The sequence below is a fragment of the Quercus suber genome, unplaced genomic scaffold (assembly GCF_002906115.3).
Source record: "Quercus suber isolate HL8 unplaced genomic scaffold, Cork oak 2.0 scaffold_310, whole genome shotgun sequence".
NCBI lineage: Eukaryota > Viridiplantae > Streptophyta > Magnoliopsida > Fagales > Fagaceae > Quercus > Quercus suber.
In genome coordinates, this window is record NW_027069766.1 from 515,652 (window position 1) to 527,931 (window position 12,280).

A 12,280-nucleotide genomic window follows, 5' to 3' on the forward strand; every position below is an offset into this window, starting at 1 on the left:
CTCTCTGAATAACAAACTCATTAAACTTATCTCAAGGGAATATTTTATATCTTCGTTAAGAGATTTTGAATTCCATCTTGAGAATATATGTTCCATCAACACTAAATGTGGCTGCCTAACATACTGAGGTTTTGACCGTTACTTTATATCTCACTCCTAATATATCAAAGCAACCTACACTTCATGATCAGGTCCATTATTCTCTTAGGATTAAGAGTTCATGCAATTAGAAGTTGTGAGATTTATTATTCAATTGATAGTCGTTAGAACAATAATAAATCTCACAGCAGTTCAGTTCAATATGTCTTAACTCTTAAGACATATCAACATATCAATTAGAAGACACCATTTCCATTATCAAGACAAATCATCTTAGTTAATATGTTATAGTTTTCGCAGATGAAACGCCCAATTTCATCATCGACTACGAAGTAAATTCTGAGTTTACAAAGAACTTGTGATTTATATCTTTTGTGACTTTTCACATAAATCACATACTACATATCTCATGGACTATGTTAGGACATATGTGGTTCACATGTTAAGAACATATGTTATGCTTTTATGTAATTGGCTAATCCTTTGACAAAATGCATTTTACTTGTATTTAGGTAGATCTAGGATGTGTTGAAATGCTTCAAAAAACCATGTTTCAAGATCAAGTGTTGAAGCCTTTAAGTCTGTCCAAGATTCAAGCTGAAAAGTGTTTGTCATTAAATCTTGACAGCTAGCATTTATCGAGACCTGTACAGCTGTTCAGCCCCGTGGCTCGACAGCAGCCCGACAGATAGGATATCTATCGAAATTTATGAAAAATAGAATTTCAGTTTTGTTTTGACTCTAATCCATCTTTATGTGTTTAGGCCTTCTTTTCTCCTAACCCTAGAAATAAAAAAGGATTATTTTAAGGGCCGTCAAAGTATACACAAGTTGCACAAGCATTGAGCAAAGTCTGTTCAAACAATTTGTTACTGGAGACAAAGTCTTGCCCTAGTTCATCTCTTCTGAAGAAGTTGCTGTGTATGTGCACCTTTGGGTTTTGTGATCAAGCATCTTCTTGATCTTCATCGTTGATGAACTGAAGAACTTTGCAGTCAACAACTCTTTCTAGTTGGTGATTGGAAGTTGCGTACTGGGATCCGCGCATTGGTTAGTCACGTACTTGGGAGCTGTGCATCAAAAGGGGAAATTGTCACTACAAAACAAGTCCAATTGGATATTAGGGTAAGGGTTCAACTGTAGGTTGGTAAGGTACTTGGGAATCCTTTACTTGTAATTGCTTGTTGTGATAATAGTGGAATTTCGAGAGTGGTGACCTGAAAATCACCCAGTGGGGTTTTTGCCGTCAGGTTTTCCCCATTCGTAAACAAATCACCGTGTTATTTATTTTTCGCTGCATAATTAGTTTATTGATGATTTGTTTGTGCTACCATGCGTTTGCATGTTAATTTGATTAATTAATAACTTGGCTAATTAATCAATTAATTTGAATCACAAGGGACCAATTCGTTTTTGGCCTATCAAGTGGTATCAGAGTAGGCACACTCTGATTAGGGTTTTAATCTTTGCTATGTTGATCCATTGACTTTTGTTTGTCATAGATAGAGGACAATCGTTAATTATACATCCTTTATTTAGTGGCACTAACTATGCATATTAGAAAGTACGCATGAGAGATTTCTTGCAGTTTTTAGATGAGAAGGTGCGGCAAGCTTTAGAGATTGGCTGGACCAACCCAAATGAAGCGTCGGGCGCTTAGGATGAAGCAAAGATCAAGGCGGCAAACTTCAACAGCAGAGCATTGAATGCCTTATTCAGCACAGTCACAAATGAGGAGTTTAAGAAGATATTCTTGACTGAAACTGCTAAGGAAGCATGGACCATCCTCCAGGCAACCTATGAGGGTACAAAGGCTGTTAAGGACACAAAGCTTCAGAGGCTTACTACAAGCTTTGAAGAGATAAAGATGGAGGAGGATGAGTCATTCGATGAGTTCTATGCCAAACTCAAGGACATAGTAAACTCAGCCTTTAATCTTGGAGAAACCATTCTTGAACCCAAGATTGTGAGGAAAGTGCTCAGATCTCTACCCGAGAGATTCCATGCCAAGATTTTGGCAATAGAGGAATCAAAGGATATTGACAAGATTCCTTTGATTGAGCTGGTTGGAAACTTGCAGACCTACGAGCTAGGGCTAACTAGGATTGGCAAGTCAGGCAAAGGCAAGAGCATGGCTCTGAAGGCAAAGAGCAGTGACATAGATGAGTCTTTCGATGATGAAGATTCAAATGAAGTCCTATATTATAAGGCAGGTCAAGAAGTTTATGAAGAATGCAAATGGAATGAGCTTCGATAAGGACCGTAGGCAATATAGGTCTTTTCAGTTCACAAGCTAAGACAAAGGGAAGAATGATGCAAAGGATAGCGGTCAGTACACTATTCCCGTAGGACCTAAGTGCTTTGGGTGCCATGGTTTCAGACACATGAAACAGGAGTGTCTTACATATCTCAAGAGCATTGGGAAGAGCAAGGCACTTGTTGCAACCTTGTGTGACACTAAGTTTGAGGATGATTCTGACAATGAGGATGACAGAATCTTAAGTGCCTTCACTGTCAGAGTCAATCCTACTGAAGAGATTGTTGAAGAAGTGGATGAAGAAGAAGAATTAATGGACTCAAAGTGTGAGAAGATGGATGATCAAGATGATATCCATACAGCTTATGAGAAACTATACAAGCTTTCTGTGAAGCATGAGAAACTATATAGGCTGGCCACTAAGAAACTCAGTGATGTGGAACTTAATCGTGAAGAATTATCCACAAAGTTTAATGAGACAAATCAGAATATTGGAGCACTGAGGTTTGAGAACAATTTCTTGGTTGAAAAGACCAAGAAGCTTGAAGCGGAACTGTTTCAAGTTAGAGCTCAATTGGAGAGGACTTCAAGTGCAAAGCTTGATGAGATGCTCAGCATTCAGAAATTTGCTTTGGATCGAACGGGTTTAGGGTATGGTCTTTCTTCCTCTAATATTGCTTCTACTAGTGCTATTGTTTTTGTTCCTCTTGCTAATGATACTGATATTGAGAAAAATGATGTTAAAATTGAATTAGCTAGTGAGAACTTAGACAAGGATAAATCTATCCTAAGAACACCCCCTAAACAGGATAAGAAAGATGGTAAAAACTCTAGGACTAAGAAGGCTAATTCTCAAAAGCCTAAACAGAAAAAACAGCATTTATGTCATCATTATGGAGCTGCTGGTCATACGCGACCAAATTGCCATAAGTGGTTAGCCAGCCAACAGAGCAATGGCATGATAGCTTCTGGAAGCTAGAATCAGCTTCAATCCTCTCTTGCTGCTCTTGGAGATCTTCTTAAAGCCCTCATCTTCCTTTCTAACTTGAACGGTTTCAATTCTTCCCCCTTATCGCCGATTCAAGGGTTTAATCAAAGGAAAGGTTCTTCCAAGGTGTGGAAGAAAAATGACTCTAAGTGATTATATCACTTTCTTCTATCTTCTTGTTTCTGTTTGTTGCATTACTTGTGTGTTTTGCTTTCATTTTGATTCAGTCTAGTTTTATACTTTGCTGTGTTTAACATGTTTTTGTTAGTTTGTTTTCAGTTTTGTTTGTTTTCTTTTTTATATAAAAAAATAAAAAAAAAAATTAGAAAAATTAGAAAAATACAAAAACAGTGTGTGTTTTGTGTACATTTGTACTTGTGTACCTTGGATGGTCGTTGAAACAAAGTTTTCTAAACTTTGTATCATGTGTAGCTTAGATGAGCATTTTTATGCACAACTAAGCAAGTGAGCTTTGTGGCCCTCGTGTGTGATGAGTAAGATTAAGTTATCTCTTGAACTTAACACTCGTATCACTCTTTTTGATGGGTAGGACTAGAAAATCCTAAGAGAAAGGCATAAATAACCATCTCACCACTGTTGCCTACCAATCATGAAAGGCACCTGTATGCTTCGGCATAGCAAAAGTGCAGTGCTAATGACATTTGTGTGCTTCGGCATAGCAAAATTGGAATGTCAAAAATCATTGGGTATTTCTTTTCTTTCTCTTATACACCCATGCATGATATGCTAAATAAAAAAAAAATTAAAAAAAAAATTATGCAAAGAAAATAAAAAGCAAAAAGATCAAAAATGCTTTAAATATGATTGCAAGCGTGTATTCTAGGAGATGTGAGAGTTATAGGATGTACCTTGAAGATGATAGTCCCCATCAAATAGTTATGATTATGTGTGAGTTAAAGTGATTTTCTCATATCTCAAATCGTCATAAAATGTATACACATATGTAATCTTGCGATATTTTTCACACATAACATGCAATATTCTTTGCTACTCTTGATACATGTGTAGGTACAATGTGATTTGGCCATCACAAGGTTTTACATGTGCTATTGTATACTCACTAAACTATCTTGACTTGTTTCTGAAATATAAAATTGGTTAGACATGTCTAGTATGTGTGTGTGTGTGTTTTTAAGGATCCATGTGCTTAAAATTGCTATTGAGAGATGTTTTTGAGAGCCTAATATGTTGATTGGATCATTGGTTGAGTTGCATGTTGGATTGCATTCATGTCTGTGGTTTTCCCTTCTTGAAAAACTTTTTTTAAGCAATCTCGACACCTCCTCGATACCTCTCAACACCTGGTCTATCTGTCGAGATTTTGAGCTTTTTTCTTATCGCAATCTCGATACCTCCTCAACACCTGATGGATCGATCGAGAAAGCTCTTGCCCCCTCGGTAGCTTCTCAACACTTAGTGGATCGATCGAGCTTTTGTTCCTGGTTCCAGTGTTCTGATCCTCGATACCTTCTCGACACCTGTATCTGTCGAAGTTGTTTTTCCTCGACACCTTCCTCGACAGATTGCCCGATACCTTCTCGACACCTCATCTGTCGAGATTTACTGGGATTATATTTAAACCCCTCATGCGATCCAGAACTCATTTTCCTCAATCTCTCTCTTGATAGCTCTCTCTTTTTCTCTCCCAAACACTATCATTTCACTCCAATCTTGCTCCTCAAGGTTTCTTCAAGCTTTCTCAAGAGTTTCTTCACTTGGTAAGCTTATAATCTCTCATTCTTCATACATTTTATGTTTTGAAACCTAGGTTTTGCGGTTTTTTGAAAATTTTTGGGGTTTTTCAAAATTGATGAGTGTTTATTGAAATTTTGGGATGGGTTTTCATTTAAATATGTTTAAAACCTCATACATTACATCACATTTTCATTATAATGGTATTTTCATGCATTTAGTTGTGTGTAATATGCTTGTGTGTTGGTAGGATTGGATTGGGTTGAACCCATGATGCTTTTTACTTTGCATGTCACATGCTCATGCATTTTCATGCATATATACTCTTTTTCCAATATACTTGGTATATTTGAAATGTTTTGGGACTTTTCTAATTGTTTCCTTCTCTCCTTTTCTCTCTTTGTTTACTTTAGTCGTGTCTATGGCACGTAAACGTAAGTCTGCTCCATCTTGGAATCCTCTTCATTCCGGGGCATCATCTTCTTTTGATTCTACTTCTTCTAACATTCGGTTCCATGATGAGGATGCCCGAAAGGAATTCTCAGAGAACTTTTCTCGATGAAGTGTTCATTCAGAACGCCGAGTCATTCACAGTCATTCCTAATGTCATTCACAGTCGAGGATGGGAGTCACTGTGTGACGTCCTGGTCACGTGTCCTCTCATGCTTATTCAGGAGTTTTACTCCAACATGCATGGGATTGATTCTTCAGTACCTCTCTTTCACACTTGTGCTCAAGGTACGCGCTTTGCTGTCATACTGCAGCTTGTTACAGATGTGCTTCGAGTTCTGAGGGTAGAGCATCCTGACTACCCCGGTTGTGAGTGTTTGAGGACTGTGTCCAAAGACGAGATGATGTCTGCTTTCTGTGAGCACTTATCTGTTTGGGGTGAGCGTCAGTTTACACCATGTCAGCCTTTTGCTAAAGGTCCTAGATTCATAAACATGGTGATGAATTTTGTTTTGCACCCACTCTCTCACTATAACTCTATCACTGAGCCTCGTGCTCAATTTTTGCTTTCTTTGTTAGAGCACTTCACTATAGATTTTCCTTCACATTTTATTTTATCCATCATAGATGTGTTTAGGGATACAATTACCCATGATAAGCTCATTTTCCCTTCAGCTATCACGTGGATTCTACGCCATTTTTCTATTCCTTTTCCCTATTCTGATCATTTTTCTGTCATGTGTGCCATAGACACTGCTACCATTAAACATAGTGAGACGCAGTTTAGGTCTCAGCAGTCGGATTCAGCTGCTCCTCCCACTCCTTCTGCACCATCCACATCTGCTCCCTCCTCTTCTAAGAGTGGAGTGACTCTAAAGGACATCATGGCACAGCTTCAGCGCATAGATGCTCGCCTCGATACACTCTCTACTGAGCTGTATCAGGTGAATGTTCGTGTTGGTCGTATTACTAGGTGGCAGGCGACCATGGGTGGTTTTGCTTTTGAGGCTTCTCCTCCACCACCTCTTGTAGCTTCTGATTCTGCAGCTAAGGATGATGATGATGATGGCGATGACAATGATGCTTCAGATGATGATAATGGAGATGCTAGCTCTACTGATGAGATGTCTACTTAACACTTTACCCTTTGTCACTTGTGACATAAAGGGGGAGTAGTTTTGGGATATAAGAGTAGTCATTCTTAGGGGGAGATTTAGTATAAGACATTTTTTATAGGGGGAGTGTTGTTGATAAGGGATGTAGTGAGGATATGATGTATCTTTTCTTTTCTTTCTTTTATAGATACATTGATCTTGTACATTGGGTCTTGTGACCATTTTTACACATACATTGTACTTATCTTCTTTATATGTGGATGTATGTTTCTTTCACCTATCTTTACATGTGTTGTTTCTTTTCCTCCTTTATGCATATGCTTTTTATACTTGTATGCAATCCATTATTTTTGTTTCACACTAAGATGCCTTGATGAGTTTTGTTTAAAGTGTTTTAGAAATACAGGTTGTTAAAGTCTACTTGCCATAGACTCTTTTCTTGTAAAGTTTTTCAAGAGTTTGTGTTAGGATAGATTTTATTGTATTGAACAAGTGAATGTGAGTTGAGTGATTTATGACTTCTCTCATATGTTCATTTGTTAGCTGTGGTTTTGTCACGAATTGCCAAAGGGGGAGATTATTAGGACATATGTGGTTCACATGTTAAGAACATATGTCATTCTTTTATGTAATTGGCTAATCTTTTGACAAAACGCACTTTACTTGAATTTGGGTAGATTTAGGATGTGTTGAAATACTTCAAGAAACCATGTTTCAAGATCAAGTGTTAAAGCCTTCAAATTTGTCCAAGATTCAAGTTGAAAAGTGTCTGTCATTAAATCTCGACAGCTAGCATCTATCGAGACCTGTAAAGTTGTTCAGTCCTGTGGCTTAATAGCAGCTTGACAGATAGGGTATCTGTCGAGATTTATGAAAAACAAAATTTCAATTCTGTTTTGACTATAATCCGTGTTTATGTGTTTGCGCTTTCTTTTCTCCTAACCCTAGATATATAAAAGGATTGTTTTAAGGGTCGTCAAAGTGTACATAAGTTGCACATTGAGCAAAGTCTGTTCATGCAATTTGTGACCGTAGACAAAGTCTTGCCCTAGTTCATCTCTTCTGAAGAAGTTGCTTTGTATGTGCACCTTTGGGTTTTGTGACCAAGCATCTTCTTGATCTTCATCGTGGATGAACTGAAGAACTTTGCAGCCAATAACTCTTTCTAGTTGGTGATTGGAAGTCGCGTACTGGGATCTGCACATTGGTTAGTCACGTACTTGGGAGCCATGCATCAAAAGTGGAAATTGTCACTACAGAACAAGTCCAATTGGGTATTGGGATAAGGGTTCAACTGTAGGTTGGTAAGGTACTTGAGAATCCTTTACTTGTAACCACTTGTTGTGATAATAGTGGAATTTCGGGAGTGGTGACCTGAAAATCACCCGGTGGAGTTTTTACCGTTAAGTTTTCCCCATTCGTAAACAAATCACAGTGTTATTTATTTTCCACTGTATAATTAGTTTATTGGTGATTTATTTATGCTACCACACGTTTGCATGTTAATTTGATTAATTAATAACTTGGCTAATTATCAATTAATTTGAATCACAAGGGGTCAATTCATTTTTGGCCAATCTATATGATAATGTCCGAATATTCATGTTACCATTATTTTAAATGAAAATCAAACAACTTTATTAATCACAATATTAATTCATACATCATGTCATACATAATGTCATAAATAATATCATACATAGCATCATACAATAGGATTTAAGGGCACTAATCTCAACAGTATATAAGAGCACAATGCAAGAAACAAATGATTGTGCATGTGATGTGCATGTGCTGTGCATATGTGTGCAACAGGTGACGCATGGGGTATGCCTAGTGGGTGCCTAGGTGATGCATGGCATGGCATTAACACATAAATTGGGCAAAGTGTGTAAATCACACACGTAATGATCAAAACATGTCAAGCATGTTCAATCAAGGGTAAACCTAAACAATGGAACTCATATTAGTCCAAAACACCACAAGAATGTCACATGAACATTCTGTCAAACACATAGCATGCAACAATGAACAACACCAATGCATGATCATAAGTGAAAATGCCTCAATACATGTTTAGAATGCTACACGAGGCCAACACAGATACACATAAGTGATATGGGATTAAGCCCAATCAAAGATTTGAAAAAAAATTCACAAAATCATGAACCCCAACCCATTTTCGAAAAAAGCCCCAATTTTTAGAACCCTAACTTAATTTCTGCATAATCTAAGACAAACATGAAGAAAATTTTTTAGAAAACAAACCTTGAAGTTGAAAATGCAGAAAACAAGCTTGAAACTGATGGGGTTTGAGTGAAAAGTGGTTTTGGGTTGAAAGGGGTTTAAGAGAGGTAAGGCGAGGGAAATAGAGAGTTTTTGAAAACTTGTTACATTTGCCTTATAAAATTGAAAACACGTGTTTTTCGCAGGTTAGGCAGTCGCAAGATTAGTTGAGAAAAGCAACACTGAAGCACAAAATCTTTCGCGAGAAACTTTTAGTCATGGAACAATCGTGAGGCAGTCACGATAGCCTCTGTATGAAATTGAAATTTTTCAGTTTTTGCCTAAAGAGCATTTTGCGAAAAGGGTTTAGTAGTGAAATACTCTCGAGACAGTAGCGAGACTCTCTGTATGAACTTGAAAAAAAAATTATTTCCTTTAAGCTAGTTTCGTGGGAAGCTCTAAGTAGCGAGCTTCTCACGAAACTGCCTTTGAACCAGTTTTTGAAGAAAAACACAAAAATGCATTTTGAACAAAAATTAAAGTATAAAATCACTTTCAGAAACATATAAAACACTCAAAAATCTTATTGGATTTGATCGACAAGTAATTGAGCATACACATCACATATGAACATGTACAATCACATAAATGAGATAAGCATAAATTGAATCAAAGTCTTTTGTGTTGTGTGTGAGTATTAAATGTGGAATAGTCCTTAGGCCAAAGTGAAGCTTCAATGATCAATTCAATCAAGTCATACACAACTGGTACTAAGTTAAGTGGTCTATCTCAGTTATAAAAATGAACATATATGACTTCCCACAAGAGAATGATTACAAATCTTAGAAGCTTTTCATTTGGCTTCTGCACAAATCATAACATTTGATCTTTTTGAACAATACATCTCCTTTTTGAGATCGGTGCTTGAAATTTTTGATATTTCAACATTAAGAGTTAGCCTTTGGGGTTTTAAGCACCATACATTTCAATACAAAAGTCGTTTTTCCTTTTTCCTAGTCAAATACTAGTATGTGCGACATGCTTTTGTAGCTCATAATCTCTTTTTCATTTTGAGATTTACATTTGGTGAGCTCTATTGTAAAAACATAAAAGTAAAGGTGGGAAGAGATATAGGTACAAGTTTATGCAAGTATCAAAACCATCAAGACTATTGACCAATCATTCATGAAGCTTGAAGATCTATTTACAACAGTCACACATATTTTTTAAGATTTCTCCTACACAGATATTTGTGCATATAAAACAAGCTAAGCACGTAAATGCACTATGCCATTATTACGAAGGTACTAGGCCAAACTAACATGTGATACACATAAAACAAGCGATCAAACTTTTTGAAAATTTTTCAATTTTTATGGGTTTTTGAATTTTTGAACACTCTCAAAAACATAACAAGCAAAGTAAGATCAACAAAAACAAGTACAAAACAAAACTTGTAAAAGAAACATGTTAAAAACCGGATGCAATTGATACAAAATGAATTATGCATGTCATGATCCATGAACCTATGACCCTAAACATCAGAAGTATTAATGCATGGGCATAGAAGGTGATCATGCATAAGTACCCTTCTTCACCCACTTTTTACAAGTATTTTGGGTAAGAGCCTTAGGTGGCAGGGTATGACCAACATAACTTTCAAACCTCGGAGTGAAGCTAGCAAGGCACAGTGATATGTTTTTCAACATCTCCATAATGTCTCCAATGAGATGTCCTTCACTATCTCCCTTAGCTTAGGCTTCCCTTGGTCTTCTCCTTGAATTTTCTTGGCCACACATAGAATCAACCTTCTTGAGTGCATGAAGCTTGAAACAGTTCAGCCTTATGTGTCCTTGTGCGCCACAATGATGACACAAGTGCTTTACTCGAGGCCCCCTTTGATTTTTGGGTAATGACTTCCCTTTTTCCTTTGGCGTTGAACCAATGGTTCTCTTTACTATAGCAAGGGTCTCAATCTCAGGCTTCACTTCTTTAAGTTTCTCAACATTCTTGGTTGAAACGAACTTCCCTTCCTTCTTGGGTTCGCTGTTTGAACTTCCTTCTCCGATATAACCCAAACCGGTCTTACCATGTGAAGATTTTTGAGAAGATAACACATTGTCAAGTTTCTTGTTGGAGATGCGCTCAACCTTGACATTTGCTTGAATAATTTCAAGTTCAAGAAACTTAATCTTATAGTAAGCTGTAACCAACTCTCATTTGAGTCTTTCTTCTTCACACTTTGATTCCTTAAGTTCCACAAGTATACCCTTATGCTCTTCTTTAACCTTTTTCATTTTTTTTTCACAGCAAGGTTCGTAACGTTGGCGTATTTGCCACAATCTTCCAGCAGAGAATCATAGGCTTCTTGAAGGTTGTTCTCCCCTTCATTTTGGCATACGTCTTCATCTTCAGATTCTTCAATTTCCTCATCCTCAAAAATATTACCAAGTTCATCAACCAAATTATTCAAATCATCTTTTGAATCAACCGAGGCAATAGCCATAAAAGCCTTATAATTCCCTTCACTGTCACATTCTCCTTCAGTGTCTGAATTTGAGCTGTTGGAATCACTAAGGGTAGAGGCAAACACTTTACCCTTCCTTCTCAAATAGTTAGGACACTCCTTCTTGAGATGTCCATGATCATTACATTCATAACACATGATGCCTTGAGGGGATTGAGAATTCTTCCCATATTTCTTCTTAAACTCCTTCTTATCACCTTTGGAGGATGAAAACTTCCCTCTGCTGAACGGTTTCCCACTGTTCTTCATCTTCAGAAATTTTCAGAAGTTCTTTGCCAAGAATGCTACCTCCTTCTCCACATTATCTTCTTCGGAGGAGTCCTCCATTCTCTCGGTGATGGTTTTACGAGCAAGAGATTTGCTTGACTTATGAGAAGGTAGTCTCAGCTCATATGTTTGGAGAGATCCAATGAGCTCTTGGATTTTGATCTCATCCAAATCTTTACTTTCCTCTATAGCTATGACTTTTGCTTAGAAGCTCTCCAGCAAAGATCTCAAAACTTTTCTCACCACTTTAGCATCCTTAATCTTCTCATCAAGATTTAGATTAGCAATCATAATTTCATTGAGCTTTCCATAGAATGAATCAAAAGACTCATCATCTCCGATCTTGAGCTCTTCAAATTTGGTGGTAAGCATCTGAAGCTTTGTGTCCTTAACTTTCTTGGTACCCTCATAGGTAGTCTCAAGAATCATCCAAGCTTCCTTGGCTATCTCCACATGTGATATATTTTGAATTTCATCAGTAGACACACCACAAAATATAGCGTTAATAGCTTAACTATTTGCACTAGCCAAAGCTAGAGCAACCTTGTCCCATTGGGACTTGGGTGTCATGGGTTTAACATAGCCATTCTCTACAGAGTCCTATACCGACTCATCTATAGCACACAAGAAAGCCCTAA

At 37.3% G+C, this 12,280-nt stretch overlaps 1 protein-coding gene across 1 annotated transcript; it reads right to left on the bottom strand.

The window, feature by feature from the left end:
• Positions 1 to 10,602: 10,602 nt before the first annotated feature.
• On the bottom strand, positions 10,603 to 12,071 carry LOC136071417 (uncharacterized). Its single transcript, XM_065782701.1, has 3 exons — positions 11,886 to 12,071; positions 11,157 to 11,624; positions 10,603 to 10,998 (listed from the first exon to the last, which is right to left on the bottom strand). The coding sequence occupies exons 1-3, from the start codon at positions 12,069 to 12,071 to the stop codon at positions 10,603 to 10,605; spliced, it is 1,050 nt and encodes a 349-aa protein (XP_065638773.1).
• Positions 12,072 to 12,280: the final 209 nt, after the last annotated feature.